General features: G+C 46.4%; 1 protein-coding gene across 2 annotated transcripts; it reads left to right on the forward strand.

Annotated features, from left to right (window-relative positions):
• The first annotated feature begins 1660 nt into the window (after nucleotides 1-1660).
• VCAM1 (vascular cell adhesion molecule 1) lies at nucleotides 1661-18807 on the forward strand. 2 transcript variants are annotated; one of them, XM_081121475.1, is made up of 10 exons: nucleotides 1695-1830; nucleotides 2380-2655; nucleotides 5129-5449; nucleotides 6668-6934; nucleotides 8858-9133; nucleotides 10980-11294; nucleotides 12202-12468; nucleotides 14244-14510; nucleotides 15452-15718; nucleotides 17903-18807. In XM_081121475.1, the coding sequence occupies exons 1-10, from the start codon at nucleotides 1779-1781 to the stop codon at nucleotides 18061-18063; spliced, it is 2469 nt and encodes an 822-aa protein (XP_080977601.1). In that variant the 5' UTR covers nucleotides 1695-1778; the 3' UTR covers nucleotides 18064-18807. The 2 variants fall into 2 exon arrangements, with proteins under 2 accessions (XP_080977602.1, XP_080977601.1); XM_081121476.1 differs by lacking the exon at nucleotides 15452-15718 and having other exon boundaries at nucleotides 1661-1830.
• The last annotated feature ends 782 nt before the right edge of the window (nucleotides 18808-19589 follow it).

Below are 19589 nucleotides of genomic sequence, written 5' to 3' on the forward strand. Positions count from 1 at the left end.
TCACTTTCCCTACCCCATCTGATATCCCCTCCAAAAAAGAATGGTTCCTCCCCTCACCTGGGTGAGAATCACCATCCTAATGAGCCACTGTTACTACTGGGAATGTGGCTTCCCTCAGATGTGTTGGGTCTCTCAAGGCAAAGCGTTAGGAAACTCTGCTTGAGGAGGGCCCGTGAAGAACTGACTGGGTGCGAGGAAGCTGTGGGAGAGCGGGGGCTGCCACAGGCTCAGTGGTTATTGAACGGGCTGAGAGAGTGTCCCTGAAGCATCTGGGTCCAGCCAGAGAAGCACCAGAAGATGCTTAGGACAAAGCTTGACCTCGATCACACTGTCAGGAGCTGTCACCCGACGCTGCGCGACCACTTCCAGTGACTGGGAGTTGATGAAGTCACTGGACGACTGGTTCCATTGCTGAAAAAATACAACCGGAAAGTGCTCGTTTAAGGTGAACCTGATATGGCTGCACCTTAATGCTGTTCCGTGCCAGTTATACAGGACTTTACGGACGTATCTAAAGAGATTTCACCTGATCACTCGATTGCAAACAGTTGTAAAAATTATGCACTTTTTTTTTTTTTGTATCTGCTAAGTGCAAAGTCACGCATTTGCTGCCGGCAAGGCCGAGGTGGAGGCAATAATGAAGGAGAACTGGTCCCAGCTGCAAACGGAACCGACGACGGCCCCAAGGGGAAGGCAGGCCTGCACGTGTGCAGCCCAAGGATGTGGCTGTTCCTATTTCTTTCTGATGGGCAAGTGTTTTGCAGAGGAGCTATGTGGGCGCAGGGCTGAGAGCCTTTCACACGGCCTTACGAACGTCACTGCGCTGGCCGGGGTGGGGGAGGAGGGAGACCGCAAAAATCATCATCCTGTGTGACAAAAACAAGTTATTTTTCATGGTTTAGCTGTGTTTGTGCCACAATCTCACAGTCCTGGGAATCCACCACTTCAGGCGAATTCCATACATTCGCATTTGGGTCTGAAAAGATGTCCAGTTACCCAGCAACGGAACCAAAGAGTCCATGACTTTCTGAAATAAAAGAGAAAAAAAAGTTTTCTGTTGTTTTGACGGCATTCCTTTACTTTCCACTCAAGAACAGCATTTCAGAAAGCTGATGTCTGTGGTAAGAAAAACACACCAATTTCTATGAATAAAAAATATAAAACCAAGAAGGTATGCTACCTTCCTTTTAAAAAATGAACTCATCAAAAAGACAGACCTTTTTCCTTTGTCTTGTAAGAGGGGCTTTAGTCTGTTTTAGAACCGCAGATACGGCTTCTCCACGGGGAAGAATTCGTTCACACGACGTGGTGATTATTTGCTTCAAAAACTGGAGTACAATTTACTATTCTCTCTCCCCCCACCCCTTCCCCCTGGATTCAGAAAGTCTCATTCTGCAGTGAGCACGACCTTCTGTCTTTCTTGCAAAGACAGCCTTTTGGAGCGAGAATCAGGGCAAGCCTGGATTGTGCAGCCTTGGCAGCATCCCTTTTCTAGGGCAGAGAGAGTGTTTTCAGCCGCTATCAGCTGAAGGGGTTAACCCTGGACTTGGCTGTCAGTGACACTTTTTTTTCTGGCTGGGCTCCGGGTTTCCCCTTGAAGGGATTTCCCTCCGCCTCTGCTGCAGGACCCTTTATAAAGAGCAGACTTTCTGTTTCCCTCCCCACTGAGCCTCGCTGCTGCAGGAGCCGAAGGTTCTTCCCAGGACTTTTGGCTGGGACGGGAGGCAGGGCTGGGAGCCACTTTCTCATCCCGACAGCAGCTTCACGTGCCTAGGAAGATGGTGGGGATCTTCGGGGCCTCGAGTCTACTATGGATGGTGCTTGTGGCTTGTAAGTTTAACTCCTGACCCATTGCAAACGCTTGTGGTCCGTCTTAGCCCCGCTGTGGTCCGGTCAGTGTTGCAGAGGTGGTTAGAGAAGGGAGGTGCTAGGATTCCTGCACAGGGAAGGGACTTAATTTAACGCGACTTCCTATGTGCTCTTGGTGTTGCTATGCATCATGACATTATCACAGCTGGAACGGCAGCCTCATGTTCTTTGGATACTTTTTCCCCAATGTCAAATGAGCATTTGGATTCTGTCTCTGGTGAGGTCTATCTCTTTTGTTTCCTGTGCCTGATATGAGATCAAACTCAGCAAACAACAAACCGAGTCTGATAGATGGATGGCCTTTGGGGCTGGGCCCCAGAGTCGCTGCGTGAAGGTCATTTTGACACCTTCTCTGGCAGCGACTCCCATGCTCTTTGGCTGCCTTGTAGTGAGTGGGAGCAGTTTAGGAGAGAGATGGGCCAGGTCACACTGCAGACAAAGGTGGAAGTGAGGAGGGAAGAGCGCTGCACAAACCCGTGTCAGTTTGCTTTTCTCTCTCTGCCTTCACAGCTCAAGCTTTTAAAGTCGAGATCTCGCCCAAGTCCCCGGTGATGGCTCCCATCGGTGCCTCGGTCTCGCTGACCTGCAGCACGACAGGCTGCGCATCGCCCTCCTTCTCCTGGAGAACCCAGATGGACAGTCCTCTGAACGGGAAGGTGAGGACCGAGGGCCCCACGTCCACGCTGACCATGGACCCTGTCAGCTTCAGGAACGAGCACTCCTACCTGTGCACGGCCGTGTGCGAGACCAGGAAGGTGGAGAGGAGCATCGAGGTGCACGTCTACTGTGAGTACTTGGCAGGATCTCCAAGGGTCTGCTTTCCAATAAGCTTCTAAAAGGGGCATTTTAAAAAGAAAAAAAACACTGTCCACGTCTAGGTTCTTGGCTAGAGGGCTTACTGCCCCCAGAGAGTTAGACAGCTGAGTCCAGCACCAGCCGGGACCCAAACCCTGACTTCCATTCCCAACTCAGCCACAGACGTGGGGACCGTGGGTGGGTGAGACTCACTGGCTCCTGCTTTGCTTTTGGAGCCATGAAATGAACATCTCTAAGGTTCTTTTTGCTTTATTTTCTAAAACTTCCTATTGGATTAGATCCTTACATGTTCACTGGGCCAGGCGTCTACATGATTTCTGAATCCCGTCCTTCGGGGAGTTTCCGTTTCTTCAGTCTTATGCAATGGGGTGCTCAGAATTGGTTTAGGCAGAGATCCATAATTTAGTCACAGGCTTCTGCATAAGAGTTTCCCCTTGGACACAGAAAAACACTGGTATGTCCGCTGCTCATTGGATGCTGGTATAGATCAGTTTGAGTTCGTGTTGTTGTTTTTTGGTGTCATTAATCCTTAATGCTCAGCTGCTCAGCCTCCAGGGCATTTGCATAATGAATTGGATTTGCCTTGTGAGTGTGAATGAAAGCCCCTCGTTTAGCATTCCACCAAGATACAGCCCAGTCTATTCTCAATCCGGCAGAGTTAGCAGGAGACGTGAAAAACTAATCCAGAATAAATCACTGGCCTTGCTTACTGAGGAGCCCTTTAAAAGACACACACACACACACACACACACACACACACACACACACACACACACCCCCACACACTGCAGTGCTTCGCTGCCTCTTCACGAAGGCCTCATTTGATTGCTCTATAATTACACTGCTTCCCTTCTGCCCTGGTGGAGCTCAGCTCTGTGCGGAAACTCGAACTGGCTCTTCACCAAGTCCCATGTGTGGCTGATTCTTCCCAGGACACGGTGCCTGGCGGCTGCTGCTTTCCATTTACCGGGGGGCCGTGCAGGCACTGTTTCTGTGTGCGCAGCCTCCTGAGCCTCCTGAAAGGCCCCCTTATGTAAATACAGGGAAAAGTAGCCAGTTCTTCTGTTACCTGACAACACACTCTGTGGGTCACAGGCACAGTTCTTACAGAATCAGAGGGACAGAGATTGTTGATGAAAAAGTCTGTGTTTCTTTCAAAGATTTCTAGTCCTTTTGCCTTTGTTCACTGGTCCTGAATTGCTGAGGATTTAAAGAAGGGAAAGGAAGGCCTTCTGGCTTTCATTATCTTGCCTGGAGTTTTTCTTTAAGTGTGTCTGTCTCTCATTATGTCAAACAGTCCTGCCTTCATTCCACACTTGGTTTTAAGAGTCTTTAGAGTCGAGACCTTTGTATTCTTGTGACAGGTTCTCGAAACGGCTGAGGGGTCAGCATCGTGAAGGTCTATAGTGGAAAGGAAGCCCTTTGCAACAAGGCCGAAGCTGACTGAGACGGTGCCTGCCCTTGGCCCTGAGGGGTTCACATGCAGTACTGGTTAGGACCCTGAGTTAGGCGTTTTGGGGGGCAGATCTGCCTTCCAGACTTTAAAGATTGTACAGGCATCCATTTCGGGTGGCTTAGTCCCTGTGAGAGGCGCCCTTTCCAGAAGCCAATCATTTAATGCAGCTCTCTTCGTTTCTTGGCACATCTCCCCCAGTCGCTGTTCTTTGCAATGGCATGCTGAGCTTCCAGTTCCTTATCTGTAGAATGGGAACATGTCTGCCCTGACTAAAATGAGAGAATGTGATATGACATAATATAACTCTGCAGCGACTATGCAGAATAACAGAAATCCTGAGTTTAAGTCCCAGACTCCACATTTACTAGTGGTGTGACTTCGGGTTAGTTATGCAAATGCACCAAGTCTGTGTTTTTGTATCTGTGAAGTGTGGTCTCTATCTCTTAGGGTTATTGTGAGGGTAAAATAAAATCATTTATGTTGCCCTGGCCGGTGTGGCTCAGTTGGTTGGGCATCGACCAGTGCACTAGGAGGTTGCCAGTTGGATTCCCAGTCAGGGCACATGCCCAGGTTGCCGGGTAGGGGGAATTGCAGGAGGCAGCCAACTGATGTTTCTCTCGTATGGATGTTTCCCCCTCTCTCTCCCTCTCCCTTTCTCTCTAAGTCAATAAAAACATTAAAAAAAAATTATTTATGTTAAATGAATGGCACAGTGATAGGCACATATAAATATTTAGTAAACATTAATTTCTTCTCCCTTCTTTTACTCCAATACCATGCAAGCCTTAGTACCTGCAGCATCAGAACTGAAGAGCTGGCCAACAGGTGACTGATTCTCATTTGTGAACCTATCTGATCATGAAAGGCAATTTAAATGAGGCCACACTAATGGAAACTTTAGATTCGTTGGCATGGCATTAAATCCCTAGGGGACCTGACACAACACGAGCGAGGAGCCCACTCATGTGTGTTCATTGACCTTTGCAGCTTTCCCCAAGGACCCGGAGATTCATCTCAGTGGCCCTCTGCAGGTTGGACGGCCGGTCACAGCCACCTGTCTGGTCCCTGATGTTTACCCATTCGACAGGCTGGTGATTGATTTGCTGAAAGACAAACATCTCTTGAGAAATCAGGAGTTTCGGGAGCTTCCGGAGAACAAGTCCCCGGAAACCATGCGTTTGGAAGCGACCTTCACTCCGACCCGGGAGGATATTGGGAAAGCTCTTGTTTGCCGAGCGGCGTTACACATTGATGAAATCGATGCAGAGCTCCGAGAAAGGGATACCACAAAGGAGCTGCAAGTGGACAGTAAGTGCGCTGTGACGTGGCCTGGTCTCTGTGGGAGTTTAGTTGTGGGTGTAAGGCAGTACCCTCAGCAGCTCAAGTCAAGAAGAACCTTGTTTTACTCCATTTTTATTCACTGAGAACATATTTATCGACAACGTGCTTTGAAGAAAAGAGCACTGGGTGTGGGTTAACAAGACTTGAGTGTGGGTTCTGGCTCCATTAACCGTGTGAACCTGGGTTGCTTAACTTCTCTATTTCCCAGTCGACCAAGGGGAAGTAAAAATACCACCCGATGGGTCGTAGGAAATGGGTTCAAATGGTACAATTTTTAATTGTGTTTGTAAACTCCTATACCATGCCCCGAAATATCACGGTATAGAGCCCTTACGAGGTGAGTGCTGTTTCTGTGTGTGTACGTGTGAGCACTGGGTGGGGGAGTCAGATGAGCTTTGGGTGCCCCACACTCCCGGAGACGCCGGGGGTTTGAGGCAGTCTCATAGTCCCCGGATGGTGTAGGAGTCGCCTTGCTGTGCTGGACTAAATAAAGTACTGCATTCTGCTCTGGGCACCACACTGAAAAGAAGTGTTGCCAACTACAGCATGTTTGAAAGAGAAGAGGTGGAAAGGCTTTTATCAATATCTTGAGCAGTCGGGATGGGATATTTTCCTAGAGAATACGGAACTTAGAAAAGGGAGCTGTCATTAAGTACCTGAAAGACGGTGATGTAGGAAAAGGGTCTGACTGATTCTGTAACAGCAGAGGACTGAGCTACGACCAACGTGTAATAGTTACGAAGGGGAAGGTTTCAGCTCAATGAGGGGGAAATGTTCTAATACTTAGAGCTGTTCCCAAAATCAAATGGGCTGTTTTGTAAGGTGGTGGAATGCCTCATGCGAGGAGTGTTAAAGGCGACTTAGATGACCACCTGGCCAGGGTGCTGAGATGGGACTCCGACCCTACCTGGGAAACTGAATCGTATTAAGGGTCTTTCTTAATTTCTGCGTATCTATGGCTATCTGAAAACTCCAACCAACAACAACAAAAAAATTAACCCAAACAAATGAGTCAGAAGCCAGACTGACTAATTTCTGGGGCTCCATGATTCCTTATATTAGCCTGACACAGTAAGTGTGTCAAGTTTATGGGCGCAGAGACATACAGCCTGTGAGAGAAACACGTGACCCCTGCTGGGTCAGAAGAGGGTTAGCACTTGCTGACACTGTGCCCTGTCCTTCCAGTCCCCCCCAGGAACATCGCCACCTCTGTGAGTCCCTCCACGAGGCTGCGAGAGGGCGGCTCCGTGACAATGACGTGTACCAGTGAAGGCCTGCCGGCCCCACAAATTTTCTGGAGCAAGAAATTAGATAGTGGGGAGCTGCAGCACCTTTCTGGAAACTCAACGCTCACGCTGGTTGCCATGAGGATGGAAGATTCTGGAACCTATGTGTGTTCAGGAGTGAATCGGGCTGGGGAAGACAAAAAGGAGGTGGAATTAATTGTCCAAGGTAAGTAGAATGTGACAAAGTGAGGGGGAGATGCTGTCGTTGGGACCTGAGCACTGCGAAGTGGCTTCGATGCCTGAATTACGTCCTTGGGTCCTACTGATGACCCATCTCGTCGCCACATACTTCAGCTCAGTTACGGACTCGTCTTACTCACACTTGTAATAGCTGAGTGCCTGCCACACAGTAGGTGCTCAGGAAACGCAGGATGAGAACATTGTAAATGTGGGCGGCTCACGTTTTTCACACGTGAGGTTTAAACTTGGATGGTTAGAAAAACAAAAGTCAATCTCCTCATCAGGAGGTGAACTCAGCTGGGTGTTCAGTTAGCATTATCTGGAGACGAGGAAAGAGATGACACAGACAAGAGCACACACAGCTCGTCCCAGAAAACCACCCCGTAAGAAGCGGCTTTCCGTTTCAGGGAGAGGGAGACCAGCTGGGTGAGGAAGGGCGGTTCTGTGCATCGCGGGATTCTAGCAGCCCGAGCCCTGAAGGGAGAACTGAACTCTCCATGGACCTTGCAGTGACCTGATAGGTTCTCCCGCAGGAGACACAGATTCACGGGGTACCAGACCTGAGACGTGCTCACAGGCAGGAAGCGGCTCAGTGGTAAAGCCCCCCTCCTCACAGCAGCGTGAGGAATTCAGAAACTCTGGGCTTGTTCTGAAGGGCCTGTCCCTTTCAGGATCTCAGAGCCTGTGGGTCTGTTGAGGTAATCCGAGGAGAACCTTCTTTGGAAGGTACTAGTGTCACAACTAGACCAACAACACTAAGAAAAAGAACTTCTGGCACAGACGAGAACCCTGCATAGTGTGGTGGATCTGGATTATTTATGTGTTGAGGTTTCTCTCTTCCACCCCCAGCCTGCTCTTCACAAGGACTGTTCTAGTGGTTTTCTGTGGAGTATCATCTGTCACTTTGGGAGTTGCCCAACACTTCCAGTTTCTTCGGGGAAACAGGATGGAGATTTCAAATTCCCTTTCTCCCCAGACGGCAGCATGGGTGCCCAGTGGGAATGATAACACTGGCAGCCAAGAGCTTTCCTGGATATTGGAGTCTTGGGAGTTTGCCCTCCCATCCCAGTTTCCAGCCCCTGAATTAACTCTATTTTTATTTTGCATCAAACTAAGTTTAGAGGTGGCTCATATGCCACTTAAATGCTTAGCCTTTGACTCTGCTTTCCGTGTGACTTTCAGTGGTATAGCTTTATACTGTTGGGACAGAAGCTCTGAGCGGTGGCCCATTATGGGCACTGTATCCAATTAGAAAGCATATTTTTGTAGCTTTGTAGCTTTTTTCAGTGCCTCTCTTAGGCCTTGTGTTATCTCCACACAAGGGTGACTGGATTGAGTTGTCCAAGCAGCTGAAAGCTGGGATCTTGAAGCTGGCCTGGTTTCAAGCCTTAATTTTGCCACTTGTAAGTTGGATAAAGTCCTTCAGCATTTCCGAGCCTCAATTTCTCTGAGAAGGTGGTGGTGTTTGTGGTGGGATCAACAGCGAGGGTTTCTGAGGTTGCTGCAAGGACTACATGAGACAATCCATGTAATGGCTTACACGGCACTGAAGACGCTGGCACCTCTCACACAGTGTGAGCTGTTGTCCAGCGTCGCAGGGGTTTGCACAGAAACTGAACTATTGCTATGAAACAGGCCCCTCGAGAAACAGGCCCCTCTGGGGGTCTTGACACATTTTTACCCACATTCATTGTGCTCAGGGAAGGAACCAATGGAGCGCCGTGGGCTCATTCTCACGGGACATGGTCTCATTCCTGATGGCCCCAATGTGCAAAGGACTGACTTTTTCTTGGCACAGATGTTCGCTTAAAGGAAACCAGAAAAAAACAAAACCACAAAGACCATACATCGGAATGTGGTGAGAGGAGAACAATCCTACCTTCCTTTTGTCTTGTTTTTTCCTCCCCAGAAAAGCCGTTCAGTGTTGAGATCTCGCCGGGGCCCCAGGTGGCTGCGCGGGTCGGGGACTCGGTGGTGCTGAGGTGCGCTGCCGCCGGCTGCGAGGCCCCGTCTTTCTCGTGGCGAACCCAGATCGACAGCCCTCTGAGCGGGACGGTGAGCAGCGAGGGGGCCACGTCCACACTGACGCTGAGCCCTGTGGGTTTCGAGAACGAACATTCTTACCTGTGCACTGTGACCTGTGGACGTAAGAAGCTGGAGAAGAGAATAAAGGTGGAGCTCTACTGTAAGTGGCGGCAGAACCGTTTGCTGTTGTTTTCAGTCCCTTGGGAGAAATGTAACACGAGTCCGTGGTGGACAATGAGATCCGTGGGTTTAGAAAGGGAAGTTAGCACCGGGAATGGTTCCCGACTCTCCGACCCAGAACTTCCGCTGCAGCCTCATCGGCCTAAATCTTAAGTACACGTTACGTACGTGCACAGCATGGGCAGTCCTTCTGTCTCGTCTGCCTCAGGCACGGGAACGCGCCATGTGCTCGCCGCTTCCCATCCTCTCTGTGTCCGGTGTGTCTGAGGTGAGCGTGAGCAAGGAGTGGGGGTCAGTGCCATTCAGGTCCCTGCGGGGGGATGAGGGCTGCCCAACGTGAGAACTGGGGGGAGCCCCGAGCCTCCCGTTTGGAAGGCGTATTTGGAAAGCTGATGGGCGGGATGGGGAAAGTGAGGCAGCAGGGAGCAGGAGGAAGCCGGGAATGCAGGCAGGGGGGTCGAGAGGGCAGAGGGCACAGCCAAGGGCGCGGGCAGGGACAGGCAGAAGCAGGGGTGGCACCAGATGGGGACAGTGGCTGAACTACGCACACACCCTGCGCTTTTTCCTGCTGTGCTTGTCGCCTGAGAGCCCTTCACAACCTCCGATCTCATGAATTTGACACTGCTGGAGCTCCCGAGTTTAACGAATGAGGGATACAGTATGCAAAGTAACCACAGCGTGAGTTCGTTGGGAGGGTTGCTCTGCCTTGTCTAATTCAGCTGAGTTCAAGGGAACATACTGTAGAGGTTTTCCACCAGACAACCCACCCAAACTTGTGTCCCCCTCGGGATTTGTTAGAAAGGAGTTAGAGTCTGTCTGTAAAGGGATCTGAATCTCTCAAAAGAAGGGTGAGTTTTATTGTGTTATCAAATTACCCAGAGTCCAGGGTCTGCGGATGTGGGCGCATTTCCAACGGCAATGAGAGCCAGCAGCGCCTCACTGCCATGTGGAAACAGTTGAGGATGTATCACTTCAACATTTACTTACAGGGAAACATTGTAGCATTGCTCTTACTCTGGGTAACTATTTTAGTCTAGTGTTTATTGAGTTGCATAGATGTAGTATAAATACTATTTAGAACTGAAATCTCTTAGCTTTTTTTCTTAACTGCAACTATTGTCTGAGAAAGATTTAAACCTTGCTGCCTAAACTTGGCCACTGGACACTGAAGGGTCTAAGTTGAGAGCTGCCCTGTGGGTCTTCACCGATACCGAGAGCCTGCGCGGCTCTGTGAGGCCAAGTTTGAGCTCTGAGGTCAGAGAAATACACATCTGGCCTCAACTCAGCGACTTCCTGGACACGGCTGGTGCCTAGTGAAAGTCTCTTAGCCTCTCTAAGACTTGTACATTTTCCTAGCTATAAAGTAAGTGCTCTATGGGTTTTCCTAGCTGTAAGAAAGTTAAATAACACCCATTTCATCAGGCTGTTTTAAAGACTGAGATACAGTAAGGGACTAGCATGTAGTAAATATTCAATATATCATGGTAAATATTTGAAACATTTAAAACATAGAGTTACCAAATAAGATGGTGGAAGCTCACGGGTCCTCGGAAGAGTCAACCTATGGCTCTCAGCAGGACTGCATCACTAATAAGAAAAAAATAAGTATATTTATTACTCAACTGCCTCATTTACTGTTGTTCATTCCAGCATTATATATATTTAATATCACAAATATTTACACTTAATGTCATTATTTATATATTGGTGGTCACTCTATCCCAAGGGATTTGAAACTCTTTGGAGATCTTTGATTTTAATAGAGATTAGTTCTGTTTTTCCATTGAACGTCACCTATGAGCATCATTTTTGCTTGATGTCTGCAGCGTTCCCCAGGGACCCAGAGATTGAGATGAGTGGTGTACTGGTGAGTGGGAGCCCGGTCACAGCAAGCTGCACAGTTCCTGACGTGTACCCTCTCGACCAGCTGGAGATCCAACTCCTGAAGGGGGAGCATATCATGAAGAGTAAAAGCTTTTTGGAGTCTAAGAAATCCCTAGAGACCGGGAGTTTGGAAGTGACCTTCATCCCCACCACTGAAGATACTGGCAAAGCTCTTGTTTGTCAGGCTAAGTTATATATTGATGAACAGGAATTTGGACCCAAAGAACGGCAGAGTACACAGGAGCTCTATGTTAACAGTAAGTGCGACGTATCCACAGTTTAATAGGGATTTCTTTAATCATGTTTGCCAGGCAATAGTTAGCACGAGGTTAAGAGTTAAAACTTCTGTGAAAAAAACAAAACAAAACTAAAAGAAATGGAAAATAATGATTATTATAACAACCCAACCCTAACACTTAATAACTCTTTATTAGCCTATAACTATGAGTTGGCAGTTTTGGAAGGGCCGTATGAGCAGTTGCCTGCTCAGTATGGTAGGAGATGAACTCACTCATGCCGTCAGTTGGCAGGTCAGTGTGTGGGGGGGGGTTGGCCCCAGATGGCCTCACTTACATGTCTGGGGCCTTCCCTGGGATGTCCGGGCCTCCCTTGCTCCATGCGCTGTCTCACTCTCAAGAAAGGCAGCCTAGGTTTAGTCACCAGAGTGCAGTGTTTCAACAGAGTGATAATCCTTGGGCTTGGAAGTCCTACAATCTTACTTCTTCCATGTTACTTTGGTCAAAGTAAGTTACAGGGAAGCCTGGATTCAAGGGGTGGAAGGATAGACTCTACCTTTTCACAGGAAATTCCTGTGAAAAGGTAGTCTATGAAATTATGTTTGAAATTCCACAAACATAATTTGTGGTCATGTTTAATGTACCATAAATGTCGATATATGTTATCGTTGATCATCCACTGTTTGGTAGCAGGAGTTCCTACAGAACTTATTTCCATTAGAAAATACCCATTATGTGTCCATTTTTTCTGTCTACAATTCTGTATCTGCTAAAGTAAAGGGGGACTGAAACCCTCTTTGGTAAAGTTATCAAGGTTTATAAACTGTTCTAATCCATTGATTGCACAGCCCAGTTTGGCAACATTTTTAAAACTCCTTGGAACTCAGGGCATAAGGGGTCAAGCTAACAACTGTTCCTACCTTTTCAGCTGCCCCCATGAATATAACCATCCTGGTCAGCCCCTCCTCCATCCTGGAGGAAGGTCGTTCTGTGACTATGACGTGCTCTAGCGACAGCCTCCCAGCTCCGAAGTTCCGGTGGAGCAGGCAACTTGAGAATGGGCATCTACAGTTTTTTTCTGAGAATACAACTATCACCTTAACTTCTACAAGAAGGGAAGATTCTGGTATTTATGTATGTGAAGGGAGCAGCCAGACTGCGATAAGCAAAACAGAAGTTGAATTAATTATCCAAGGTGAGCAGTGCGTGATTAATGAGTTATTGCTAGTATTATTTTGGTTGTGTCACTGGTTTTGAACAAAGTCCTCTTCAAAGAAATTTTTTTATTTTTAAATTAGAGTTGATGCACAATATCAGTTTCAGGTGTATAACCCCATGAATAGACATTTATATAACTTATAAAGTGATCAGCCTGATAAATTTAGTACCCATCTGACATATATAGTTATAATATTATTGACTATATCCCCCTGCTGTACTTTACAGCCCCATGACTATTCTGTAACTACAAATTTGTACTTCTAAATCCCTTCACCTTTTTCACCTATCCCCCACCCCTCTCCCATCTGGCAACTGTCAAAATATTCTCTGTATCTATGAGTCTGTTTCTGTTCTGCTTGTTCATTTATTTATTTATTTTTATTTTTTAGACTCCACATATAAGTGAAATAATCTGGTATTTGTCTTTCTCTGTCTGATTTATTTCACTCAGCACAGTACCCTGTAGGTCCATGCATGTTGTTGCAGATGGTGAGGTTTCATTCTGTGGTGATAAGCTTTTTCTTATCTGGGAAGCTCTTTTTCTGTTCTTCGATTCTAAATGGTAGCTTTGCTGGGTAGAGTAGTATTGGTTGTAGGTCCTTGCTTTTCCCATCGCTTTGAATATTTTGTGCCAATCCCTCCTGGCCTAAAAAGTTTCTGTTGAAAATCAGCTGACAGCCTTATGGGAGCTCCCTGATAGGTAAGTAACTGGTAAGAATCCAAAAATATGAGCATAAGGAGCTTCTGGGACAAGTTCAAGTGTACCAATGTTTGCATCATAGGGGTGAAAGGAGAAGAGAAAGAGCAAGAAATTGAAAATCTATTTGAAAAGGAAATAGACATGGAAGTCCAGGAAGTGCAGAGAGTCCCAAACAAGATGAACCAAAGTCCTCTTTGAAAACAAAATTTTTACTAAACAAATGCACTGAGGGTTTTGAAGAGCAAGCTTGGGATGTTTCCTATGCAAGGAAAGTGCCTGGAATAGTACTTTCTCATGAACCATGCCAAGTCTCTTATCCTAAAACTCTTTAAACCTCAAGTGGACAGCTAGCTCCAGGATCACGCCAGGAATACCAGTTACACTTATGAGGCAATGATTATGGTTTTGAAACAAGAATAAGAAGACGTATATGTGTATTTAAAAAATACTTAGGCTTAAAGCCACCCTCTCTGGCTGAATTGGACGCTCAGTGGTAATCTTGCAAGGTGCCTGCTAGTATTTGCTTAGAAGCCTAAGGGGCACTTAAACCTTTTGTAAATGCTGAGGCTAACAGTCGCAGTGACTGTGTCCTCTGGTTTGGTTTGGTGGCATAAAGACACTAGAGCGGATTAAGCTATCAGATCCAGAGCCTCTCTCCAGGATGGAGAGCCAAAACTGAGAACAAAACAATTCCTAGTTGACAGGTTGGCATTTTGGAGTTTTCCCTCCATACTTTCGTTTTTGGTGTTGAAGGCTCTTTTTCACATTGGAATTCTAAAGCTGTTTATTAAGCACCCATCTTTTGGCTAGGCTGGGTAAAGGATTATATTAAGGGACATGCGAGAAGCATGAGAAATGTCTTCTCTTATTAAAAACGTGATCATTTACAACCAGCCAGTCAATGCTTGATATCTTTACTCGCCCCTCTAAACATTCAGTGTAAACAGTAACCACAAATGGCTCCTTGATAGCTCCTGTTGCTGTTATGTTAATGAGGAACTGGTTTATATTTCACCCAATCAGAGGTGCCTCTCAAATTCTCTTTCCAGTGGCTCCAAAAGACATACAACTTACAGCTTCTCCTTCGGAGAGTGTCAAGGAAGGAGACACTGTGACTATCTCCTGTACATGCGAAAACGTTCCCCAAACCTGGATCATCCTGAAGAAAAAAGCCGAGACGGGAGACACCGTGCTCAAGTCCATAGAAGGCGAATACACCATCCAGAGGGCCCAGTTAGAGGACGCAGGCGTGTACGAATGTGAATCTAAACACGAGCTTGGCTTGCAGTCCCGAAGCATCACACTTGATGTAAAAGGTTAGACTTTTGTTTTTGTTTCTGGTTTTCAAACTTTTTAATGATAGGTCAGGAGAATTTTGGTGGACTGTAAAGGATTTCTAGGGTGAGATGAATGAGTTGGCAAAAAACAGAGCTGAGTTCCGTGCTGATTGTGCTTATTTCTTAATATTTCCTAAAATAGTAATGCACAGCTGCTCCAGCCTATGGAGTGGGGCCAGGGGCTGACAGGAATCCTTGGTGAGCGCAGAGCTCCCATCTGCTTTTCTCAAAGTTAACAATTCATCATTGGTCTCTGAGGTCTTGTAGCTCCTGAGTGTTTCAACATATTTTTGAAACCTTTCCCTGGGGACTACGAGAAAGCGAAAGAAGATTGATAGATGGGAAAAGATCCATTTCCTTCCTAAAGGAAGAGAAGTCGATTCTCTGAACATTGAGTAACTGCGCATTTTCTGGATCAACTCTTTTCAGGATAATAATAGGGAGTGGCCATCCGGATGCAGAACAATGTATATGAACCTCTAGCTATAGAACTGCCTCCTTAGACATCCCAGCCCCTTGCCCATTCTGCCCTATTCTGAAGGAGAGAGGGGGCAAGAGGGCACTGGTCTCAGCAGAGAAACTTCAGGGGCCCCTTAATCTTCTAACCCCTCTGTGAACACCCAACAGTAAGACCTGTTGGTCTTACTGGTGAAAGAATTTGCCAGCCTTTCCCCATCAGTCCTCCGGGCCTTTGTGTGCTAACGAGCTCCAGCTGTGGACTGGAAGCCAAGCTTGGAGGGAAGGGGCTTCGAACAAATGCAAACCCTCTTAAGAGCCCCGGGCCCTTGGCTGTCAGAGTTAGCAACTGCTTGCCAATTAAAGGGAATGTGAACCTAGGTTAGCAAACAGGCCAACTTTCACTCACCTGGCCCAAATTTTCAAGACTGCTGGCCTTTACCTTATGTTTTCTGTCTTTGCAGTACCTCCTCGCAACACAACAGTATCAATACATCCATCTAGGCATGTTAATGAAGGGGACAATGTCACGATCACATGTAAAACCTTTAGTCATCCGCCTGCAGTGATTGTCCTGAAAAGAGTCGGTCTGGCCAATGGAGTTACTATATGTTCAAAGAATGGAACATTCACCCTGTACCGGGTCACTCAGGGTGACGCCGGGGTGTATGTGATCAGAGCCTCCAATGAGGTTGGGGATGAGTCTGGACGGATTGAGATCTCAGTTATGAGTAGGTTGAAATGCATGGTTCCTCTTAACTTTCACCCTGACGCCCCCAGGCCACCTCCAAGCCTAGCCCCAGGAAATCGGACTCCTAACATTTTTGTAATCCTGTTTATGGTTAACAATTCTCTTTAAAGACAAGTCAAAGCTTCTCCACTCTCTAACTCTTCCTCACACACGGCTGTCTTTTCTAATTGCTTTATGAAATTAGTAACTTAGATATTTGCCATTCTCGCTTATTACTGAAGTGGACGATGGAAGCGTATTGGGCACTCAGCTAGGGATTCAGGCTCCCAGACTAGATATGGTTTAAAATAATGACAAATCAATGGAGACTAGAATCTGATACTTTCCCTGGATATTGTGAACTACTTTCCCCTTGTATTTAGCTGAAGTTGAAAATTAACTTTGTTTTATGTTGGCTTGAATGAATTCCAGTGATAGAAAAAGTTGGAGCCTTTAGGATTTTCAGTGTTTATACAGCTAATAGAAAATCGTATTAGAACGTTGCTCTGGGAACCGACTCAGCAGCAAATTTGTGTTTTACTGCAGATGCCTGAGGGGAAAACTGAGGGAAAAAGATAATTTATTAAATTTAAAAGAAAACAATAGGAATAGAAATACTGCTGTCCACGTGTCATCGACATTGATGCCCAACCACAACTGTGGTCATGGACATCCCATTAAAACATGACCTTTCTACTCAGACTAGATAGACTCTAAAAAAAAAATAAAAAATGAGGCAATTATTATGTTTAGGGTGAAGGGTTTTTAACCTTAATAATTTGAAAAATTATTAAGACCCTTGGGATTCTTATCTACTTGGGTGACCCCAGTGATTAGAATCCTCTAGAGGGAATGTAGTGATCACCAAAATCAGATCACTCATTCTTCTGGGACCAAGACAACACACATGCCACCTGTGAGGTCACACGGTGCTGTGGAGACATAAGTACAGACAGAGCTGTGTATCTAGTAAGGGCCTCACTCTCTTCTGTAGAGGTTCTTGTGAGGCTAAGATATCATTGCAGCTGTCAGATCATTTTTAGTAGATTAGAAAGAGCGCTAATTTTCATTTTGTGCATTACCTTCTGTACCCAACCTGCAACTAAATGACAAAATGACAGGATGCAGAAAAAAGGAAGTATTACTATTAAAAAATATGTAGCCCTGGCCAGTGTGGCTCAGTTGGGTGGAGCATTGTCCCATACGCCAAACAAGGTTGTGGGTTCTATCCCCAGTCTGGGTGTGAGTGAGAGGCAACCAACCAGTGTTTCTCTCTCACATCAATGTCTCTCTCTCTCTCCCCCTTCCTCTCTCTAAAGTTAAAAAAAAAAAGTATGTTGGGTGCCAACTACTCCGAGCATTGAGCCAGGTATTTGCTCTTTGGTGGTGAATGAAGAAAAAAAGTAGGTAACTCAGTCTGTGGGAGGAAACCAAATTTAATAGAGAACCACACACATAAATGTTCGATTAGAAGCTGTGGTAAGAGCTCCCCGGGGCAAGGACAGTGGGTTCTAAAAGCATACCGACGACTTAGGTGGGGAGAGCCGCGGGCCAGAGAACGACTCTGAGTAACATGTATGCTCAAACACGATAGTGTGCAAAAAGTTCAGTTTATCAAGAGATGATACAAACGGTGAAGATGCCCTACTTCAGAGACACAGAATATAACATTTTCTGTCTCTCTCTGCAAAGGCCATTGGCAAGAATCTTCTGCTTACTACCTTACACATCGTGTCTGACTATATGGCCACACTCCACGTTACTCGATTTCCTTGGACAAGTAACTGGTTAGTCATGTCAGTTCGCGGTGCTCGGAGTCCTAACTCTTTAGTACATATTTACATTCCCCAGAGCAGGCACCCCTCTCCAACGCTGTCTGTAAACGAGCCCTAAAGCGTGGCACCCTTCCTTCCATTCTGCAAGTGAGCCCCGGCCTAGCTGACTCCGTGTGTGGGGGAGTCGACAGCTGTCGTCCTGATCTGCCTTGGCCGTGGCCGTGGCCACTACCAACTGGTTATCTGGGTGATTCAGAGCAACATGCACTCGGGGTCCTGGTGGCCCGTCTCCCTGCTTCGCTTCTCTTCTCCTTAGAGAATGCGTTGCACTGTGAAAACACATAGATATTACTGTTAAACAGCTTCTCTGCGGGCCAGGTGGTAACTGCACCCACTTTGTTATTTTCCAGGAAGAGAAAGCAACAAGGACTATTTTTCTCCGGGGCTCCTCGTGCTGTACTGTGGGTCCTCCTTGGTCATTCCTGCCCTCGGGATGATCATCTACTTTGCCAGAAAGGCCAACATGAAGGGCTCCTACAGTCTGGTAGACGCGCAGAAATCCAAAGTGTAGCCCACGTCTGAAATGCTCCACCAGAGACACTATTTATCAGCCCAAAGCCTTCACACCCACCATGAGACAAGCGACGAGCTGAGGGTCCTGACTTCCCGGATGCAGCAAGCTCTCGGAAAGAAGTGGCTGCCTGAGCTTCTGGCTGCGGCAAGAAGCCCGAGGAAAACTTTCTGGATGAGAAACAGGCACGACCACAGAGATGGGAGGCCTGGAGGCGCTCCCTGATGTGTATATACAGTAGAAGGGTCTGTACATATGTAACATAAAATGATGCCCTAGCAAGATTGCTTGGAATGGCGGCACCCATAGGCTGAGCTCTAAAATAATTCAACAGCGTTGCCTGGACTGGTTGTTCTAACTTAATACATCTTAGAAACAAATGTAATATTAATGTTGACTGGCAGCTGACCTGTCATCTTTTTCTATTTTATTTCCCGTAACTAAATTTGATTCCTATCAAGTTCACGGACAACAACATCATGTTTGTAAAATACCAGGGTTTTATATTTTTATAGGGAAATGATAAACCAGGAGGGTGTGGGTTGTCTTTCAGGTACTAAACACTTCAGCCTACGAGGTGGCAGTTGTCTGGTTTCTCTGGATGGTACTGACGTGGTACGGAGACGCCTGGTGGTGGTGTTTGTTCATCAAACTTTCCCAAGTGACCTACTAGTGCAACTTCTTTTGATTTTTTTTTTTGTAAATGTTTAGCTGTTTTTGTATAGTAAAGCGATCGTTTCTGGACTTGTAGGACTTGTGTGTTTATTATCAACTGCCTCCTTGAATCACACTGCAGCTCTTTTTGAAACCCCAAGGTCCAAGGGTGACGTGTTCAAACCCATAGAAACAATAAGGGACACCCACAGCGTGGCGCTCTGACTGCTTTTATCAGCATCGCCATGGGAACCTGACAAAAATTCAGGGTTCTTGGTGCCATCTTAACCCACTGAATTGCAATATCTGGTTTTGTGTCCTTGGAATCTGGAATTTAAATAATTCAAATATAGCATACACGAAGGCAGAATCCAGATAAACACTCATACGTTAAAGGGCAAGGAAGGAACATCAGGTACAAGCCACTCAGATCAACAGCTAGAGCGTTAATATCCCTCAGAGCCTCTTAGAAGCAACCGCCCCCGTCACAGTGCTCGCTGAGCAGTGACAGATAGCTTGAATTATATATGAACCGTCCCTTGCTTTCTTTGGAGATTTATACCTGTATAGGTAGCCCTAAGTAAGACATCATTTAGTTTGACCAGGCTTTGAATTTTATATAAATATAGTCAAATGGTCAACTTGCCTGTGACTTTACTCTTTTACTCAAAATTGTATTTTTGCATAATTCATCCATGTTACTATATATAGCTATGGGTCGATCATTTTTAGTAGCTGTTAGTATTTCTCTATGTTATAGTATAGTTTTCCAAGATTTTGCCATAATTTATTTATTCATTCTACTGTTGATGGATGTTTGGGCTGTTTCTAGTTTCTTTTATTATGAGCAAAGTTTCTATAAACATTATTTT

Source organism: Miniopterus schreibersii (assembly GCF_964146895.1).
Source record: "Miniopterus schreibersii genome assembly, chromosome: 19".
Lineage (NCBI taxonomy): Eukaryota > Metazoa > Chordata > Mammalia > Chiroptera > Miniopteridae > Miniopterus > Miniopterus schreibersii.